Here is a 21,721-nt window from a genome sequence, read left to right on the forward strand (position 1 = left end):
TTTTTTTTTTTTTTTTTTTTTTTTTCATTCTTGATAAAAGAGAAGCCCGTAGATCTGGTATGAACGTTATGTGTGCATGTTCATTTGACATGCAATTCATGTTTGTATATGCGGGTTGGGAAGGTAGTGCACCCGACGCCTGGGTTTTTGAAGAAGCAAGAATGAATGATACCTTAGGGTTTCTTCATCCGCCACCAGGTACAAATATCTTATGAATTTATGTTTGTAATTTTGTATATGTACGATATGGAGTACATATCCAATCCCGTACATGTTTCCATACTAATACAAGGCAAGTATTATGCTGTTGACTCGAGATACACAAATCAATTGGGGTATTTGGTGCTATTCCAGGGAGAAAGGTATCACTTATAGGATTATGGTGAGGGTAGACCTGAGCCTAGAACAACAAAGGAATTGTTCAATCACAGACACTTGTCACTATGGAATGTTATTGAAAGAACGTTCGGTGTCTCGAAAAATAGATTCCATATTTTAAGGAGTATGAAGGCATACAATATAGAAGATCAGACAAAGATCATAGTCACATGTTGTGGGCTCCACAATTACATCAAGGAACAGGCAATTCAAGATCAGTTATTTAATGAGCGTGGAAGTAAACAACCTATTGATGACCCTCTGAATCCCAATCCTATGGTGTACCATGCTTCAACTTCTGATACGACCTAGAGATGCTCAGCGAGAGAAATGTCATTAGTATGCCTAAATATAGTTAATCAATTGGCTAGATTGAGGAGAATGGCTATGATTCCGTTAGTTGGATCGTAAATTTTGTCGATGATAGTCGGGATGTGACTTATACATTTGTAAAAATTGTTGCGTAATGTAACATGCAAGTTATTGTGGTTTCATACTTAATAATATTGTTGATTCCACATTATTATTTATATTGAATTGGTATTGTGCTGTCATATGTGTTCTTGAATGTGATTTCAGAGGCCTTTACTAATACTGTTTTTTTTATACATGATACTTTGATTTGGAAGTATAATTTGTACTCTATAGATGTCTTCAAGTGACACCGTACTGGCTAGATGTGAATACTGTAATGGTTTGTGCGATAAATTGATAACAAAACAAGGGTCTAATAGAGGTAGAGCGTATTTTAAATGTCTAAGGTATAATGAATTTTTTATGTGGGTAGATGAATTTCAATTATATGAATGTGACGAAGAACAGTGTAAGGTACGCGTCGCGAAGACCTCAGTGAACTTTATTCATCGATTCTGGTGTTGTCCTAAGTCTACTGGGGTATAACTATTTTTCATATTTTAAACAACCTATTGTATATGTTCTGTAAATTATTGTTGTAATTCAATTCAAGTTAATTACAGGACCAAGATCGTGGATGCATGCTTTTTTTATAGGTTTTTGCTGACTGCAGTTCATCAACTGCACATTCATCTGAATGTGGAACAAGCAATTCGACAGTTGAAGGCCACTCTTCTCCATCATCACCATCCTTTGAGTTTGTGCAGGGCTACTTGGAAAGTGCAGTCAAAGTTTAAGAAGAGAGATATAAAGTATTGAAAAATGAGATGGATGTTTCTGAGAAAAAGAGTAGGATATATACTGATATCTTGGATGCAGTTAATAATTTGGACATAAACAAAGATGATAGTTAGACAATCATGACAAGCTGCTGAAATTGAAATTAGACATTTGCTATATTTTGAATAGTTGCATTGTATAATATCTTGTTGGGTTATGAGTATCTTTGAAAATTAACATATTTGGGTTAAGCATGAAAAAAAAAAAAATCCAGAAACAACTTTTATCTAACATCATATCATACAGGAAACGTTTCTAGAAACAAGGTTTATCAAACACCTTCAGATCCGTTTCTGTTCCTAGAAACGGGAATTTCTGTTTCTGTCAGAAACGGCAGAACCGTTATCAAACGATGCCTTAACTACTACCAAATTTTGTTCCTCTTCCACCACTATTTTCTGTCGCAAATCTGATTTGTCTCGTCTCCAATTCTTCATCCATCAATTCTCTATCAATTATTTATTTACATGTGACATGTGTCCTATTTTAATCCAACAGCTGTGGATCAAAACCATTGAGATAAGATTTTGATGGTTGGTTGTTGGTTCAACCGCTACTCCCCCTGTTGCATTCCCCCCATTAAAGAATCACAATGAATTAAATAGACTCATCAATCGAGAAAGCAAACATTAGCCAAAGGATAAACATTAAAAAAAATAAAAAATAAAAAGAAGGTGATTTTATCGTTTTCCTTGTGGAAGAGGACAAATGATAAACATAAAAAACGTGGATTGGCATATCATTGATTCAACTTAAAATTAAAATTATTTTGAATTAAATGGAACCATCAATTGAGAATTAACATAAAAAAAAAAATGTTATTGTAACAATGTTATCGTTTTCCTTGTGGAAAAGGCAGAGGATTAGCATTAAAAACGTGGAATGTTAACCGCACAGCAGGAGTGAGGCACTGGCTAATGATGTTGGGGAGGAGGGGTAGAGGTAGGGGATGACGTGGAGGGATAGAATCGAAAATATGTCAATTTTTTTGGAAAAAAAAAAAAAAAAAACACTAGGAACCTCGAATATCACTTTTGAAACATGAGATTTTTTTTTTTATTTTTTGATAAAATGAAACACGAGGTACCAAGAGTGGGATTCCACTAATCTCTTTGGAATTTATCATACTGGTCTTGTTCATACCTATTTTGGCGAGTGATACATAACAAGGCGGCAAACCAACAGTTCTTAGCACCTCATTCTCTGAGTCTTTTCAACATTCGTTTTTCGCACTTTTCTCAAATCGTAGGACCATCTCCTTCCCATGTGTCATTTGCCCAGATAGTTATGGGCTGATCTGGGTGATGGGCGCTAAGAAAAAGAGCCAAATCCCCAAAAGTGTCATGTTGTTAAACATTGGGGGTTGGGCTCCTCTGTGGCGCAATAGAGGTGGCAGGGCACAGTGACATCTCTCTCTCTCTCTCTCTCTCTCTCTCTCTCTCATGTTGATATGCCCACACCGTTTAACCTGATTGTGTGTGACTAGTTAAAGCCCGGCCTATTTATTAAATGGGCGTTCACCGTGAAGTCCTCAGTACTCAACTAGCCCGATCGATTACTAGCCTGACCTGAACCGACTCCCTTAAACCCGGCCCCCTTTATTTATAATTGAAATTTCCATTTTACCCACAATATGTCACTACCCATAAACTAGAGTTACTAAACTACTAATACTAAAAAAGTGCCCAAATCTAAACTATTTTGAGTTATAACAAATATAGCTAGTGGTTCATCTCAATTTTAAAAGTAGAGAATAGAGATATTATGTAGATATCTACTACAACTTTGAGATTCTAAACCCCAATTTCAGGTTGTCTAGAAGATTTTAGAATCTCAATCATCTTAATAAAATTAGAGCAAAACCAAACAATCTTTTATCTCAATTTGGAGATTCATGATCTCATTTTATTAATATTTCCCTTTAAGTCCATTTAAGAGACTAATTTTAAAGAGGGTCCGCTTAAATTTAAGCAGGTCTGTAGTCCAATTAAGACCTATTTATGGCAGTTCAATCAGAGCCTGAGATCGACTAGCCCAATTATCAACCGTACCATGCCCACCTTGACTACACCCATTTAGCTAAACAGACATTCACAGTGTAATCTTAGAAATTAGCCAAACTCAACTAGACGTAAATGAGACTAACCCGGCCCGACCGCTTGATAGCATCAACTCAAGACTCGAGAAAAAAACAAGGGTTGAGGAAAGGAACAATGGGTAGGGACAAATGGTGTGGGTTTAGAACAGAAGAACAAAAGAGAGAGGCAAATGATTTCTATTTTCCAACTCTAATTTATGGTTCCTGATGTCAAGTATATCGTGCGCCACCTTTGTGTCTTCACTTTCACATGAGGACACTGAGTTTATAAAATTCCTTTCTTAAAATTCAAAATTAGGACTCAATTTGCTCCAATTGAAAAAGCAACACTTTTTTTAACCATAGTCATAGTATCATACCTCAAGACATTTCCTCCATTGTGGTTTTGAGACAGTCTAGATTTCAAAAAAAAAAAAAAAAAAAGGTTGCTGAGACAGTCTAGAAATTTGGGAATCTCTTTTATTTTACATCTTACATTTTTACTGTGAGGTCCATTCCCCCGCACTGGCAGTAGGTTTGGATTTTTTTTTTTTTTTTTTTTTTCTGTAAAAGCAGTGGGTTTGGTTTAGAAACATCTATGCTCAGCAGAGAATATGCCAGATAGGGATTTTCTGATGGATAAAGAGAAAATATATTAGGTTCTCGATTGGTAGAAACTCTTCACATCCATGAGATATGAAAATTTGGAGTGATTTTAAATATTTGCAAAAGCTTCTTTTTAACAACAATATCAAATCGTGGCATCAGAGTGTCTATAAGTTTATGTTTGTATTCCATTTTTGTCTATGGTCTACTAACATATTGGTCCTTTTGTTGCGAAATTTAACCCTCTTGGTAATGTTTAAGCATATAAAAATCAAGTACTCTAACCAGCTCATATATGGATGTTTTAAGTTAATTTGATTAATGAATTTTCACACAAAAATAAATAAATAAATAAATAATCTGTTGTTTCAATATTCAGAGTTTCCAAATAAAATTATAGCAAGAAACATTAGTTTCATGATTGAAAACGAGCCCAATCAAACACAACATGAAAGCCTTCAAGTTTATTGGAACCATGCATTAGATAGAGGAAAGATTATTTAGTCTAAATCCAGTCTAATTAGGGTTAATTAGGGTCAGGCTGGGTTGGGCTGAGCCTAGGTTCAAATCTCCCAGTTAATAGAACCTAGGGTTGGGCTGACGTTTTTGAAAAATCCTATCAACCCAACCCTGTTGCATCCTTTGGTTCACACAATCAGAAAATTTTCTAAAGAACTAGTGCAACGCCTAACCTATTTTCTCTCAAATTTGAGTAATAAGGGAAAAATAACACTATCTAGCATTGTCCCCCTATGCCCTCCCACATGGAGTAGAGAAATGATCACCCCACCTCTCCCCTTGGATGCCTGTGCAAGGGTTCCCATTGGGCTGCCACAGGTGCCATGCAGCCTGGCAGCAGACTTATTCCCAAAAAGTTCATATGTAGCTCAAATAAAAAAAAGTATACCTCATCCAGCAAGTTTGGCAGTTACATCTTAAAAAAAATTAGGGTAATTTACAATGTCGCCCCCTGGAAAATGTCAGTAGTACAAAAATACCCCTCTCTTTCAGCAAATTAGACTCAGACCCCTACCATCAATCAGTGTTATAGAATATACCAAGAATGTTGATATCAACAGTTCATTTTTTTTTCTAAACACCATTTTTCCCTAAAAAATAATGAAGTATCGAAATTACCTTCATTAGTGTAGTACACAAATCGGTTGAAGAAACAACCCTAACTCACACTCACTTCATAACGATCACGAGTTAGCCTAACTGAGTTGGAGAAGAACGTTGGAGAAGAAGATCCTCATGGTTTTTCATTGAGACCGGCTGCTTCGTTGCCCTACGGATCAACCTCATCGCAGCCCTGTGTTCCGTCAATCCCTAACCTTCTATTAGTCAAGAAATTTAAGCTGAGCTTGGCTTGCAACATCGACAAGTGGCTGTTTGGTTTCAGAATCGTCAAGCAAGGTGGAAGACCAAGCAATTGGAGAGAGATTACGGGGTTTTGAAATTTAAATATGAATACCTGAAGCTCAATTTCGATTCCATCCAACAAGACAAAGAATCTCTACTTGCGAAGGTAATTCAATTTTAAATTCAACGAAGAAGAGAGACTCTAGTGAGTGTTCTTAGTTAAAATTCTAACTTGGAATGTGGGTTTTGTAGATCAAGGAGCTGGAACCGAAGCTTGAAGAAGACAACATAGAGAGTAATGCCTTAGCAGCTAAAGAAGATATTCTGATTTCAGAATCTGTCGATAACAAAGTTACCGAACAACAGAGCCAGATCTCTACCGCTGCTGCCGAGCTAGGGGGATCTGAGACACTGGAACTAAATCAAGATTGTTGCAACAATACTACTTATGGATCTTCTCACAGCTATTCAACTACGATCTTAAATGAAGACAACAGCCCAAATGCTGTAATTTCATCATCCGGGGTGTTTCAGCAACATCAGTTGATGATGTCTCGGGCTTCGAGTTCTCTGAGATTCAACATCTCTTCAAGATCTTCTTTGTCACCCACTTCCCTTAACTCCTTTCAGTTCTCAGATTTGAGATTGATTTCATCTACTTCTTAGAACAACTGGGGAGAAATTTGATAACTTGTAACAGAGTGACAAGATGGGAAAAAACATAGGAAAAAAAAAACATATTAAACATTCTCGTTGGCGACCTAAGATGGCTGCGATGGGAAGTGCACTACTTGCCAAAGACAGAACTAGCAACTCAACTAGAACTCATCGAAATCATAAGTCGTAGGTAGGGAGAGAAGGATAGAAGGAGAGAAAGTGATAAAGTGATAAGGAGAGAATGAAATGGTATACTAGTGAAGAGAGGGGTATTTTTGGGATAATAAAACAAGGATGTTTTACTCATAATGGCTAAAGTGTCATTTCATATCACACAACAAAGACTGACGATAAGGGGTTTGAGTCCAATTTGGTGAAAGAGAGGGGGTGTTCCTATAATACTGGCATTCTCCGAGGGTGGCATTGTAAATTATCTTACAAAAATTATACCTCATCTTGTTCTCTACATATTCATCCCCTCTCAGCTGCAGGATCCTTGTCTATCCACCTGTCGTCATCTTATGTTGCGCTATACGATGTGTAGTGCACCCTGTGCTACAGAGGATCCAGATCCTCTACGCTCAAGACCTGCATGAAACCAAAATGAAATGGCTTCATTCTAGGAGGATTCTTAATGCAGCAAATGTAGAAACCAACCAAAGAAACTGTATCTATAATGTTGAAGTCCCATTTCCACCACTACGGATGTTTACAGTTCTGATGCATTAATCTGTGGAAATTTCGACTGTAGAAGAAGTAGCTGTGATCACCATTAGCTTCCTATACCCAGGCAAAGACCGAACTCAGTTCCAGCCATGCCAATTGCCAATCTCCATGTTGCTGCCGAAAATCCGTATGAGCTGATCCTGCACAAATACAGAAGGCAGAGGCCCGGATGTTTATCCTGGGTTAGTCCTCCGACGCCCAAGTTAGAGATCGGCCGCACAGCTTTTCATAAGGGTAATGGTGTGGGTTTTTCTGCACACCTTTTTTCTTCCGCTCGGGCCCTCTCTTATAGTCCTTAGGGTTTAGGGTTTCTCTTTTCCTTGGAAGAGTCCTCCTCGGGTCTGCCTCCTTTCCTCTTCGGGTCCTACTCGGATACGTCTTATCTCCTTCGTGGGGAATATTCTCTTCATGCGGTTGACGAGATCAGACTCCTTGCAACCTCTAACAGGTGAGCGACACGTGTCCTTTCCTTAGATACCACGTGTTCTTACCCTACTGGGCAACCATTTGACCGTATCAGTAGCCCCCTTACTCTCACCAGGAGGCTCTTCCTGTGGGAGTAACCAAGTTTTTCGTCATTTTTTCTCATTCATACGTCCCTTCGGCCTTATTCCTTTGGCCTTGGCTTTAGTTTTGCTTGCGACCGAGACCTTCGGTCAAGTATGCTCGGGCCTGACCTGAGCCCCACCCGAGGTAAGGACCCTCGATCAGATCCGCTTGGCTTTTGCCTAAGCCCCACCCGAGGTAACGACCTTTGGTTAGGTCCACTCGGCCTTGGCTTGAGCGCCCAACTGAGGTAGGGACCTTCGGTCAGGTTAGCTTGGCCTCGGCCTGAGCTCCCAACCGAGGTAAAGACCTTCGGTCAACTCCGCTCGGCTTCGGCCTGAGCTCCCAATCGAGGTGAGGACCTTCGGTCAGGTCTGCTCGGCCTTAGCCTGTGCTCCCAACAGAGGTTAAGACCTTCGGTTAGGTCCTCTCAGCCTTGGCCTGAGCTCCCAACCGAGGTTGTGACCTTCAATCAGGTTCGCTCGGCCTTGGCCTGAGCCCCCAACTGAGGTAGGGACCTTCGATCAGGTCACCTCGGCCTCGGCCTGAGCTCCCAACCAAGGTGAGGACCCTTGGTCAGGTCCCTCGGCCTTAGCCTGAGCTCCTAACCGAGGTTAAGACCTTCGATCAGGTCTGGTCAGCCTTGGCCTGAGCCCCCAACCGAGGTAGGGACCTTCGGTCAGGTCAGCTCGGCCTCAGCCTGAGCTCCCAACCAAGGTGAGGACCCTTGGTCAGGTCCGCTCGGCCTTAGCCTGAGCTCCCAACCGAGGTTAAGACCTTCGATCAGGTCCGCTTGGCCTTAGCTTGAGCTCCCAACTGAGCTGAGGACCTTTGATCAGGTTCGCTCGACCTTGGCCTGAGCTCCCAACCTAGGTTGTGACCTTCGATCAGGTCAACTCGGCCTCGGCCTGAGCTCCCAACCGAGGTAAAGACCTTCGGTCAGTTTCGCTTGGCCTCAGCCTGAGCTCCCAACCGAGGTGAGGACCTTCGGTCAGGTCTGCTCGGCCTTAGCCTGTGCTCCCAACCGAGGTTAAGACCTTCGGTCAGGTTTGCTCGGCCTTGGCCTGAGCTCCCAACCGAGGTGGTGGCCTTCGATCAGGTCAGCTCGACCTTCGCCTGAGCTCCTAACCGAGGTAGGGACCTTCGGTTGTATCCCTTCATCAAATTTCCTTCGGCTCTGCCTTGATCAACAACCATGGTAATGACCGAGGTAAGGACCTTCGGCAAAGCTAAAGCCACGAAATAGGAGAATTCTTATCAATTGCCATAAACCAGCTTACATATTTTTCATAAGTAAAATCATCCGGAGAGCTTAGGATGAGGAGTTATAACTAGAAAGTGCTTAGGAGCAAAAAATTACAAAATGTGATTGTATGCTACTTCACTACTGGTAGAATTTTCTTAAGTTCTTCGAGTTCCACGATCGGGGTACCCTCTCTCCCCCCATAGTCTCCAGGTGATAGGACCCCGGTTGTATTACCCTTGAGACTCTGTAAGGACCTTTCCAATTTGGAGCTAGCTTTCCTTGATGCCTCGGGTCTGATATTTCTGTTCTTCTGAGGACGAGGTCACCCATTCTGTACTTGTTCTTTCGGACTTTGGAGTTATAGTGCCTTGCAACCCTCTGCTGGTAGATGGCGATAATTCTTGTGAGGTGTCCCGGACTTCGGTCAAGAGGTCTAAATTCGCTCGGAGTCCTTTATCGTTTTCTTCTTCATTGTAGTACTGAATCCGATGGGTTATGGCCCCTACCTCCACCGGAAGTACAGCTTCGGTTCCGTAAGTTAAAATGAAGGGTGTTTCTCCGGTGGCCGACCTCTTAGTTGTGCGGTAGGCCCAGTGGATATTATACAACTCATCTACCCATAACCCTTTGGCATCATCCAGTCTCTTCTTTATTCCTTGGAGCAGGGTACGGTTGGTTACCTCTGTCAGCCCGTTGGTCGATGGATAACCGATAGATGTTTTCCTATGGTCAATGTCGAGGGCATCACAAAACAAGTTGAAAGTCGGGTTGGCGAACTGAGTTCCATTGTCCGTTACCACCACCCGAGGGATTCCAAATAGCTAGACTACCACCCTCTGGAAAAAGTTCCTTACATTCTTTTCGGATATCGTCCCCAGTGCTTTGGCCCCATTTCGTGAAGTAGTCTACCGCCACCACTACAAACTTCCTTTGTCTCGTGGCCAGGGGGAATGGGCCCAGGATGTCCATTCCCCACATGGTGAATGGTATTGGGCTTGATAGGGATGAGAGCTTGGTAGAGTGCTGCCTAGGGATGGGGGTGAACATCTAGCACTTGACGCACTTCCTGACTAACGATTCTGCGTCTTTCCTCATTGTCAGCCAGGACAGGCCCTGCCTCAGCACTTTATGTGCCAAGGCTCGGGCTCCCAGGTGTTGGCCGCATATCCCTCCATGCACTTTTCGGAGTGCATACTCGCCATCGATGGGGTTCAGGCACTTGAGGTACGGCACGGTGAACCCTATTTTGTATATCGTCTCGTCCTTCAGAAGGAAGCATGCTGACCTCATTCATACTTTCCTTACCTCGTCCCTATTCTCGGGGAGCTTTCCTTCCTTTAGGTATTCGGTTATGGCATCCATCCAGCTATGGCCATGTTCACCTACAGGTAATAACTCTTGGGGTCTTTCGATACTCGGCTGTGGTAGCACTTCAAAATACACCGATCATCTAAGGTCTGTGAAGTCAGAGGTGGCCAACTACGACAGTGCGTCTGCACTAGCATTCTCTTCTCGTGGCACCTGCCTTACCTCAAATTCCTTGAAGGTTGTTATTCTTTCTCGCACTGTCTTCAAGTACTCAGCCATCCTTTGTTCTTTGGCTTTGTAGTCTCCATTCACCTGTCGTACCACGAGCTGTGAATCACTATGTACCACCAGCTCCTGTACCATCAAAGCCCGTGCCAGATTAATTTTGACTATTAACGCTTCATACTCTGCTTTGTTGTTGGAGGCATCGAAGTCGAACCGTAGGGCGTACTCGATCTTGAAACCTCCGGGGCTGACCAATATGATCCCTGCACCGCTTCTCGCTCTGTTGGAAGCACCATCCACGTACACTGTCCAAGCCTTTTCTCCTTGGTCCTTGAAAGATTCCTAGGGATCCTCAGAGAGCGTCGTCTCGGCTATGAAGTCTACAAGGGCCTGTGCTTTTATTACGGTTCTTAGTTTGTACTGGATGTTGAATTCTCCTAACTCTATAGCCTAGTTTACTAGACGATCGGACATATCCAGCCGCTGTAGTATCTTCTTCAGGGGTTGGTATGTGAATACGCATACTGTATGTGATTGAAAATAGGGCCTCAGCTTTCTTGTCGTTGTTACCAGGGCGTATGCCACTTTCTCCGTCTTTCTATATCTTGTTTCAACATCTAGCAAGGTTCGACTGACGTAGTATATCGATCATTGTTGCCTTCCTTCTTCCTTCGTCAGTACTGCACTTGCAGCTACTGCTGATACAGCAAGGTACAATTGCAAGGTATCCCCAGCATTTGGCTTTTTCAGCAGTGGAGGTGCGGCCGGGTACTCCTTCAGTTATTCAAAGGACTTTTCGCATTCCTCCGTCCATTCAAACTTTTTGCATCCCTTCAAGGCTTTGAAGAAGGGGAGGCATCTGTCAGCCGACCGAGATAGGAATCGCCCTAGGGCGGCGACTCTACCTGTTGGCTCCTGGACTTGCTTCACATTCTGGGATGACCTCATATCTCAAATGGTTTGTATTTTCACCAGATTGGCTTCAATTCCCCTCTCCGAGACAATAAAGCCGAGGGACTTTCCCGAGGCTACTCCGAATGCGCACTTTGCCAGGTTTAGCTTCATGTCGTACTGTCTCAGCACCTGGAATGCCTTTTCTAAGTCTTGAATGTGTTGTTCTGCCTTCAGGATTTTTACAAGCATATCGTCCACGTATACCTCCATGGTTTTGCCGATCATCCCCTTAAAGATTTTATTCACCAACCTTTGATAAGTGGCCCCTACATTTTTTAGCCCGAAGGGCACGACTTTATAGCAGTACAAGCCCCCCTCGGTCACGAAGGATGTCTTCGGGACATCACCCTCAGACATCTTTATCTGATTGTACCCCGAGTATGCATCCATAAAGCTCAGTGCCTCGTATCCTGTCTGGCATTGATGAGGAGGTCTATTTTCGATAGGGGTATCCGTCCTTTGGGTAGGCCTTGTTCAGATCGATGAAGTCGATGTAGATCCTCCACTTTCTATTTGCCTTCGGGACCATCACCACATTGGATATCCACTCCGGGTATTGGATCTCACGGATGAACTGGGCCTTCAACAACTTCTCTACTTCTTCATCTATTTTCTACTGCCTTTCGGGGGCGAAGGTCCTCTTCTTCTGTTGCACCGGCTTCTTTGCCAGGTTGACACTCAGATGATGCTCTATTACCTCTCGGTCTATTCCAGGCATGTCTAAGGCCGACCAGGCGAAGACGTTAGAGTTGTTTCAGAGGAATGAGATGAGTTTTTCTCGTTGTTGCCTTGGCATTGTAGCCCCGACCTGGAATTGGCAAGTGTTATCCCCCTCTTCGGCCTCAACTTGTATCAAATCCTCAACCGGTTCCCCCCTTTGATAACTGGTGTCATCACATAGATCTTCTATCGAGAGTGCCTCGTCCGCCTTCTCTCTTCCCCATAAGGTAGTGGCATAGCATCTCCGGGATGCCTCCTGATCGCCTCGACATTCACCGACACCGTTCTTGGTTGAGAATTTCATCTTGAGATGTGGTGTGGAGATGACAACCTTTAACAGGTTTAAACCAACTCTCCCTAGTATGGCATTGTATGCCGAAGTAATGCCTACTACCAGTAAGTTGATCATGACTGTTACTTGGCGATCTCCGATGTCTGCTCTTACCGACAACTCAATCGATCCCTCCACTTTTACTGGGATGTCAAAGAATCCCTGCAATAGGTGTTTGACTTTCTTCAGCTTTCCCTCGTCCAGGCCCATCTTCTGGAAAGCCTCAAGGAACAAGATATCAGCTGCACTGCCGTTATCCACCAAGATCCTCTTCACTCTGCAATCAGCTTGGTCATGGTGACTACCAGGGCATCGTCGTGCGAAGTGTGCACCCCTTCTAGATTGTCATCTGAGAAGGAAATTACCTTCCCCGTCCTGGCCTTCTTATTCAACCATTCAGCCACATGTACTTTTCTCGCATAGGCTTTTTCTTTCCTGGTCAAGACTGAACTTTCTGCAGTGGCTAGGCCTCCATAGATTGTCACTATAACCCTAGTTGGGCTTTTATTCTCGTCCCGGAGGTGATGGTCAGCTTCCTCGGGTGTTCGATCCCTTTGTCGCTCCTGATTGCCTCTGTGGGCTGGCCCCCTTCTTTCATAGCGGCCTCTGCCATCTCTACGACGATTGTCCCTGAGGTCATTACCGTCTTGGGCATCCTCCTTTTCACGGTCCACAAATCGGCCTAGATATCCTCTTCAGATCATTCCTTCTATTTCCCCCTTGAGGTGCCAACAATCTTCGGTGTCGTGGCCGTGGTCCCTGTGGAAGTGGCAATATCTATCCATATTACGTCTCTCGGGGTGTCATCCCATCTTCCCTGCCCACTTCATGGCTCTGGCATCTGGGGAGTCCTTTATCTGCATCAGTACATCCGCTCGTCTCCGGTTCAGGGGCGTATTTCTCAAACTTCCTTGGTGGACTGGGTGCCGGACCATGCTCGGGCTTTCGTCTTTTGCTTTCTTTGGAAGGTTTGTCATCGCCCCTTGAGATCCTTTTCCTTCCCATCTTCCTTTCAAATTCTTCATCGGCTTGAAGGGTTTCTTCCATCTGGATGTACTTATCGCACCGAGCTCTCAACTTAGCCCGGTTCCTCGGTGTATGCTTCGCCAAAGACCTTTTCAAATCCTTATCCTTGATGCCTCCCAGCAGGGTTGTGAACTCTTCTTTCTGGTCCAGACCTCTGATCGTGATCTTCTCTTATTGGAAGTGCTTCATGTAGTTTCGCAGTGATTCTCCTTTATGTTGCTTAATGTTGGTCAAGTTCAATGTGGTTTTTTGAAGGGGTTGGCTCCTGGAGAATCCCTTCACGAAGAAGTAACTTAGATCGCTGAAGCTGTGATCGATTTCGTCGGCAAACGGTTGTACCATAGCCTTGCCGCTCCTCTGAATGTCAATGGTAGGGCGCGACACATGATGTTTTTCGAGACTCGATGGAACTGCATAGCGACCTTGAAGCCTTCCAGATGATCGACGGGTCCCTAGACCCGTCGTAGGTGTCATACTTTGGCAGGAAAAAGTCGATCGGGAGAGGGTCCCTCATGACCTCATCAGCTAGAGCCGTGTCATTAGTGAGGTCTAGCTCGCAAGATCCCATCTGATTTTCTGCCACCTTCTTGATCTCATCTTTTAGGTCCAGGATCATCTGCTTCAACCCCGAGTCCTCGTGTCTCTGTTCGTCTCCTTGGTGTGGTTCCCCATGTCGGTCCCCGGTGGCATGTCTCGTCCTTCCCCTAGGTGTAGGACTTTCCCTCATTGCTCAATTTCGAAGATTATGACCAGACCTTATCGATCCTGTACTGCTCCGGTCCTTGTCTCGAGCTCTCTTGGGCTGGATATAGGGGCCTCGCGATGCTCTGCCGGTCTTCTGAGAGACACCTTTGGAGACCTCCTTCATTGCCTCGGCCATTTGGTCATATTTCTCCTGGAGGGCTTTGAACTGCTCCCTTGTCACATATTCCTGTGCTCCAGGAGGGGGTGGAGGGCCCTGGGAAACGACAGTAATGGTGGGGAGAACCTACAATCATAGGAACACTAGAGCAGCGTCGAATATAAACATGGGGGAGGAGGAACCTTCAGGAGGGCTCCCTCCCTCGACAAAAATCAGAGGAGCAAGGGGAAACGATGATCGGGAAAGTTTCGCAAGGTACCAGCGTTCAGCTGGATATTCAGTGCATGGAGCCAATCTGTTGCTGTCGAAAATCCGTATGAGCTAATCCTACACAAATACAGAAGGCAGAGGCCCGGATGTTTATCCGGGGTTAGTCCTCTGTCGCCCAAGTTAGAGATCAGCCGCACAACTTTTCACAAGGGTAATGGTGTGGGTTTTTATGCATACCTTTTTTCCTCTACTCGGGCCCTCTCTTATAGTCCTCAGGGTTTAGGGTTTCTCTTTTCCTTAGAAGAGTCTTCCTCGGGTCCGCCTCCTTTCCTCTTCGGGTCCTACTCGGATACGTCTTATCCCCTTCGTGGGGAATATTCTCTTCCCGCGGTTGACGCGGTCAGACTCCTTGTAGCCTCTAACAAGTGAGCGACATGTGTCATTTCCTTAGGTACCACGTGTTCTTACCCTACTGGGCAATCAATTTGGCCGTATCACTCCAAATGAGTGAAGTGATGTTACTTTACTTCTACTGGTTATCTTAGGGCCCGTTTGATAATGTTTCAAGAAATGGAACAAAAAGCGTTTGATAAAAGTGTTTCTTTTCACTAGTTATCAGAAATAGAAATTGAAATTTTTACCTATTTATGGTTCAAGAAACGACCCAGGCGAAACACATAGAACTTGTTTCGTCATTTCTGGAAACGACTCGTGGCCATTCTTTCTCTGGTTACTATCGATTTCCAGAAACATGATTTATCAAACACCTTCAATTCCGTTTTTGTTTCTAGAAATGGAAATTTATGCTTCTATCGTTTCTTGAAACAGAAACGTTATCAAACAGGCCCTTAATATTTCCTGCTCAACAGACAAATCAAATAGAACTAGAGAAACAACAAAGAGGGGAAGTCCGTCCTAGACCATGGTGTTCCATTTTGGATCCTGAATCCATGAGATGCATGACTTTTTCAAATTCAAAACTTGAAATTACGAATAGGACCTGAAGAGCAGTGCCGCAACATCAACGGTTATGAGCACAACTTAGATTGCTTCTGTGAATTGGTAATTTTTTTTTTTTTGATACAGAAAACAAAATTAAATTAAATTATGCTAAAGGTTTTAAATAGTTAGATCTAAGATTAGCCACAGTTGACATTCTGCTTCCTATAGTTTCCCTAGTACATGATTCGATGCCGGTTCGAATCTACAGAGTGTATTTTGCATGGATTTATATGCAGACAAAAATAATGGTGTCACACTCAGTGGCCAAAAGAAATAATCTAGATCAAAAGAAAGATTTCGGATCACCTTCGAATTAGTCCAGATTTCCTTCAGTACCCATCCCCTCCTCTGTGCATGCTTTGCTCCAAGCAGAAGAGCCTTGGTGCTTCCTTCAATGTGATTTCTTGTCATTAAATAGTCGGTTATTAGTTAATGTCTTTCCCCCTTATCTAATATTCCCACAGCCCAACTCTTAATGCTTTCAAGTGTGTCTGTTGTCACTGCACATAGCATAGTTGGATGTGTGGGAAATCATTCCTGACAAATATAAAGAGGTTGTGGGGAAAAGTTGTGAGTTTGCAAGCATTGATGGGTCTGTTTTTCAGACCGGTTTGGATTTATGGCACTATGGATCCATTTTAAGTGCCGGCCCTAGGATTTGGTAGGGCTTTGGTTTATCCCTTCTAAAAATGATGCAATTACTATTGGTCCAGATAAAATAACATAGAAGAATAAAAATGGTGAAGAAATACTCAAGGTCATGTTTAGGTATAAAGTTAGAATTAAACAAATACAGAATAAGTTTCTGGAAAGATGGTGCACGGAAAGTTGAGGTATTAAGTCCTAATGGGCTGATAGCCCATATGCACCTGGAAAAGTTGTAGGAGAGGAAAGTATGCCAAAAAGGTTTCTGTTTGGAATTGCACAAGGCACAAGTACACTCCATAGGAAACCATTTCCCCAACACATCTCTTGTTGGCAATCCACCGATTGAGATTCTCTAGAAGAATGTCTTAAATTTTGGGTGGATACTGATTTTTCAAAAGAAGTGCCACCAGTGTAAACAAAGAGATAAGCAATGACATCTGCTAGATAATCCAATAGTATTAGTAGGTGCAGCATTACTTGGCAATCTAACAGCCAATTTAGAGGATAGGGATCCTGTTTTTGAAACAATACACCTCCAATGATTTTATGTGCCATTGGAATAGAAAGAACTGATGATACAAAATGTAATGGGAGAAATGAAAGAAGAAGATCAGTATTCCAAATATTAGTGGCTATAAGATCACGTACCTTTTTGTTCGCCAATGGGATTGGTATGAAAATATTGGATTCATAGTGCCATAGGGACAAAGAGTGACATACGATCACATACCTTTTTGTTCTCAAATGGTATCCAGGGTTCCCACCCAATATCCGTATGTTGACCATCCCCAATAATTCGTGTGTCCACTGACATAGAGTTGGTAGAACACTCGCAATGCTATTCCAGGATCAAGAACCTTTTTTCTTTCTGGTCAAAGGGTGAAAAATAGATCTTGATGGGAAGTATTTTGCAACTAGAACCCGGGCCCATATAACCTCTGATTCAGTCAAAAGCCTCCAGCCAAGCTTTCAAGATGAGCGATTTATTTTGCAATTTTGCAGATTATTATCCCCAAACCCCCGAGAGGTTTTGGTCTACAGATTTTCTACCATCCAATCAGATTCAATTTTCTCTTCTCTTGATGTTTTCTATTCTAGAAACTTGCATAAATGGAGTCCAATTCAGTCCAAATACATTTTGTCAATAGAAAGGATATTAAGTAGGAACAATGCAAAAAGATTGAAGGGTTATGGCTAATTATAATAAGTGCTGACTGTCAACTTGACACCACACTCACGACAAACTATAATAAGGTACCAACTATCTACCTGAAGTACCAAAATTGAGTTTACTTTAGAGCCCAAAATTATCCAAATGCAACGTCACTCAGTTCTGGAACAGAAATGGCTTAGACCCAACTAGGTCGAGCCTCTTGTACATCTATATAGAGTTTACCTTAAATTTTGGCTCTAGCCATATACCACTAAAACTGTGTCCTGTGCCCATCTCAAATGGCTACTAGATTGCTTCTCTTAAAACCTCAATGCATGATGTGAGCAATGGGTGGTCAAGGCACTAGTTTTACAAATAATGACAAAGGTACAGAACAGAGCAATAACAAAAATGCAGTTTTTTTCAAGATCTAAGCAAAATGCAAATCATACGGAATTTATAGGTTCAGTTCATTGATTAGAAACATTTCCAACATGAGGTTACAAGGTAACAGGAAAAAAAAAAGAACCTGCAACATCCCCAGGAGAAACTAAACGCATAAAGAGAAATTTGATGCTTTAATTTATCCTATGTACCATAAGGAGGTGAATTGCATCTGCCCCTTTTCACTACTTCATGACCTCATCCATCTATGACCAACCAAAAACATAATCAAGGACATAAACCAGTGCCAGGGAGAAGGGGTAAAGCAAATAGGCCACTGAGCATGTCCATAGAGGGAAGGTAGTACGGAAGCTACCAAAGATACCCATCACCACACAGACGATAAGAATGACCAGCACTTCAGATGAGAAGTCCCATGTCAACTGCCGCGTGTAAACAATGGCTAAGAAGACAGCCAAGCAAAGGAGATTGTTCATGGTCACTGCACCATATATCTGCAGCACAAGAAAAAAAATAGATTCAAGAGGCTGGTCATAGAAAAAATTGCACGTTCAATCTATCTGTCCTGGATTTAATAACTGCAACCTCTGCATACAAAAACATTTGAAGCCTATTTGTTTCATTACACCATGATATTATCCTGTCAGGCTGGTCGTCACAGTTCTTAGAACCTGTAATTTTACATTAAACCTCCTAGTGAGGAGTCCAAGGCAAAGGTAAGTAAACCAGCAGACATTACCAACTCCACCAAAAGAGTTGGATAGCTAGAAAAAGTTTGTTTAGCATTGGATTACCCCAAAGAAGTATGCATACATACATACACACATAGATTTGGTTTACTTTTTTGCAGATTTCTTTTCTTTTGTGTAATCATATTATTTTTAGTTTTTGACGGTGTAGAAGCCTTTGGACTTTTGGGAGGAGTGGCAGATGAGAGTATAAGACCACGTTTGTGCCCAAATTAAGTTGGATATACACCATCAAATGACTAGATCTAGGAGGTTACCCCAAGTTTAAGTTATCTCAAATCATGAATCATCTATCCCATTCCATGCCGATGAGATCGGCAGGTGAGGCTAGCACAAGTTCTAATATGCTCAATTATGATGAACAAACTACAAGACTTGACCGTCAACTTCAAACCTAGAATATGCCAAAAATTTCAAAAAATGATATCTATGATCGAGACTGGTTTGGTCTTGAGACTGTCAAAATTGTAGAACAAACCATTAATTTCACCCCACAAACACAAGAAATTCAACTCTTTGATCCAAATACTCTATAAGAATTATACAAAGACCACAAATTTAATTATGTCCATATTGGTTTAGTCCAAGTGGCCATCAAACCACTTCACCGAGAAGGGCTTAACACCTCTATGTTATTAGTCCTTCGTGACCAAAGATTTCTTAAGTTCAATGATTCCCTTTTGGGAGCCATTGAAACTAGCCTTTGTTATGGACCCGTCCATTTCAATGTGTACCCTAATATGTCCATAGCCCTTGAGGACCCAAACATTTTACATTCGCTCAAACTCAACCTCAAAACCCATGGATACAAATTGATGCATGGAACCATCCCAATTTCCATCATCCACCGCATCAAATACAAAGCCATGAAGTTTGTTCAACCTCGCGCCCGTAGGACTTCTCCTAAGGGTCAAACCCTTTATCTTGAAACTGACTGTATTCATGGACAAATTGTCTACCCAAAACTTTGTCAGTGGAAAGATATCACTTTCCCTGAGGAATGGCAGCTGCAAACTACTGCAATTCCCCCTCAAGTTTCCAACACTAGTATCCGTTCTATCTCCCAAGATTCTGACGGACTAGTTTCCATTCGGTTTAACCGACAAATACCCCCTCCTGTTTACCAAAGTTCTCGAAGATCATGCTCAGATGCATCGACTTCTTCTGATATAGGTAAATGGATTCCCCAAACAAGGACTCCACCACCTTTCCAAAACCTTACTGGTCTCCAGACCAGTCATAATGTTGTCCATGTAACATATGAAACTACTACCACTGTTCCTGAGACAACCCCTTCTGAGGCTCTTGATCAACAGTCTCCTACTCACTCTGAGGTTGCTCCACCTCCTCGTGGTCCAAATAATCCAGGAGTTTACATGATTCAAATATCCACAAATTATCAAATTGATAAACCCTTACTTCGAACCAATTTTGAGTCACCCAAAAACAAACATAAACGTGACTGGTTCTTAAAAACATTCACCCTTGAACAACAAGCACAAATTCGAACAAACTGGTATAACTTTATGACAAATCTTAAAACAAATGTTCTCTTCTTTACATATTTTGATATTTATGCCCAGGATAACAATATCTATTATCTCTGGCATAATCAGGTATGTACTCAAACTACTTCTCACAAATCTTGGACCCTTTGCACCGGTCCAACGACAACTGCTATCCATCCCCCGGTGGAAAGCATCAAATATAACTACAAAAACAATGAAATAACTGCCTCTCCATTCAAAGTTTCTGAACAAGACGATCCAAACAGAAGACAAATAGAACAATTAAATTTTACAAACTTAAGTCTTCAAACCATAGGTAATCAACTATCCAGGGTTGAAACCCTTGTCCAACCTAAACCGTTAGCCTCTTCGTCTAGGACACCGGCCACGGTTCCAACTTCCGTTCCTTTATTCAAACCTTATAATATTCCCCAAAAACAACAAAATGCTCTTAACAAAGCATTTATCCTAGACCAAATTAATTAGCGCCTTACTATTCTAAATGCTACTGAAACACACTTAGAAGCAAATTTAAATGATCCACAAACACCAGTTCAAAACCAGCCCTCAGCTGAACCTTCGGCTGAATCAAATAATAGAGGTGTTCGCACCATTATAAGATGTTCTTCCGATTCTTCCTCAAGTTCTGAAGAAGAAGATTTCCCACAAATTAATCAAATTGGTCAAAGTTCAACCCAACACCCGGTCTTCCCTGACCTTCAAATTGAAGCTAGAGGAACTGCTCCTCAGGCTTCCTACCAAAGTGGCATCATCTATGAATGGAACATAGATGATTTGTCTGAACATAATCTCATGAACAAACTCCAGGAAATGACCATGGTTAGCAACGCACATCGTATAAAAAATACACCTGATAGTGTTGTGGCTACCTTGCTTGTTTCTGGCTTTACTGTCCAACTCAAAGGTTGGTGGGATTATGTCCTGACAGATGTCCAAAAAACTGAAATCCTAATGGCTGTCCAAATTACACCTGAAGGAACCCCCCTTCTTGATGGTGAAAGCATTCCTATTGAGGATGTTGTTAATACCCTTATTTTCAGCATTATTAATTACTTTTTAGGAAACCCTTCTCGTCTCAAAGATAGAACAGCCGAACAATTATCAAACCTTCGATGTAAAAAATTACATGATTTCAAATGGTACAAAGACACCTTCTTAACCAAAGTCTTAACTAGACCAGACGCAAACCTTCCCTGTTGGAAAGAAAAATTCCTTACAGGATTACCAACTTTATTTTCTGAAAAAATCAAACAACGCCTTAGGAAAGAAAATGATGGGATCATTCCCTATGATAAAATGTCCTATGGCCAAATCATTAGTCTAATTCATGAAGAAGGCCTCACCCTCTGCACAGACATTAGACTAAAGAAACAAATTCATAAAGAAAAATTTTACAAACGTGAATTAGGAGGTTTTTGCAAACAATTCGGTTTTCCTCTCCTTAGACCTCCAACAAAACATAAACATAAGTCTTCTCGCAAATACTATAAAAATTTTCACAAATCTAAGAGGTATGTGTCCCACAAACCATTCACAACCCCTGAGTTTTATCAAAAATCTCCTCCAAAACATAAGCATAACAAATACAGAAAACCTATCAAGGCACCTAAAAATTTCAAAGACCCAAAACCTGACAAATCCTCTCAAGGATGTTTCCGATGTGGCAAACCTGGCCATATCGCCAAATTTTGTAGAGTCTCAAATAAAATTAATTCCCTACAAATCTCCGAGCAAGATAAAACTCAAATTCTTGCCCTATTTCAAGAAACCTCTTCATCTTCCTCTGAAGATGAAAATTATAAACTTA

At 42.2% G+C, this 21,721-nt stretch overlaps 2 protein-coding genes across 2 annotated transcripts in view; one reads left to right on the top strand and one right to left on the bottom strand.

The window, feature by feature from the left end:
- Window positions 1-5,657: 5,657 nt before the first annotated feature.
- Window positions 5,658-6,283, top strand: LOC122066515 (homeobox-leucine zipper protein ATHB-6-like; the record flags this gene model as incomplete). Its single annotated transcript, XM_042630329.1, has 2 exons — window positions 5,658-5,783; window positions 5,870-6,283. Coding segments are annotated over 2 exons (540 nt in total), but the record flags the coding sequence as incomplete, so codon positions are not given.
- An 11,397-nt stretch (window positions 6,284-17,680) lies between these two features.
- Window positions 17,681-21,721, bottom strand: part of LOC122066514 (sodium/calcium exchanger NCL-like) — a 36,551-nt gene continuing 32,510 nt past the window's right edge. Inside the window, exon 7 of the mRNA XM_042630328.1 lies at window positions 17,681-18,130. Coding sequence (XP_042486262.1) covers window positions 17,882-18,130 — 249 coding nt within the window. The 3' untranslated portion in view covers window positions 17,681-17,881. The remainder of the gene's footprint in view (window positions 18,131-21,721) is intronic.

The sequence above is a fragment of the Macadamia integrifolia genome, unplaced genomic scaffold (genome assembly GCF_013358625.1).
Source record: "Macadamia integrifolia cultivar HAES 741 unplaced genomic scaffold, SCU_Mint_v3 scaffold2426, whole genome shotgun sequence".
Classification (NCBI taxonomy): domain Eukaryota; kingdom Viridiplantae; phylum Streptophyta; class Magnoliopsida; order Proteales; family Proteaceae; genus Macadamia; species Macadamia integrifolia.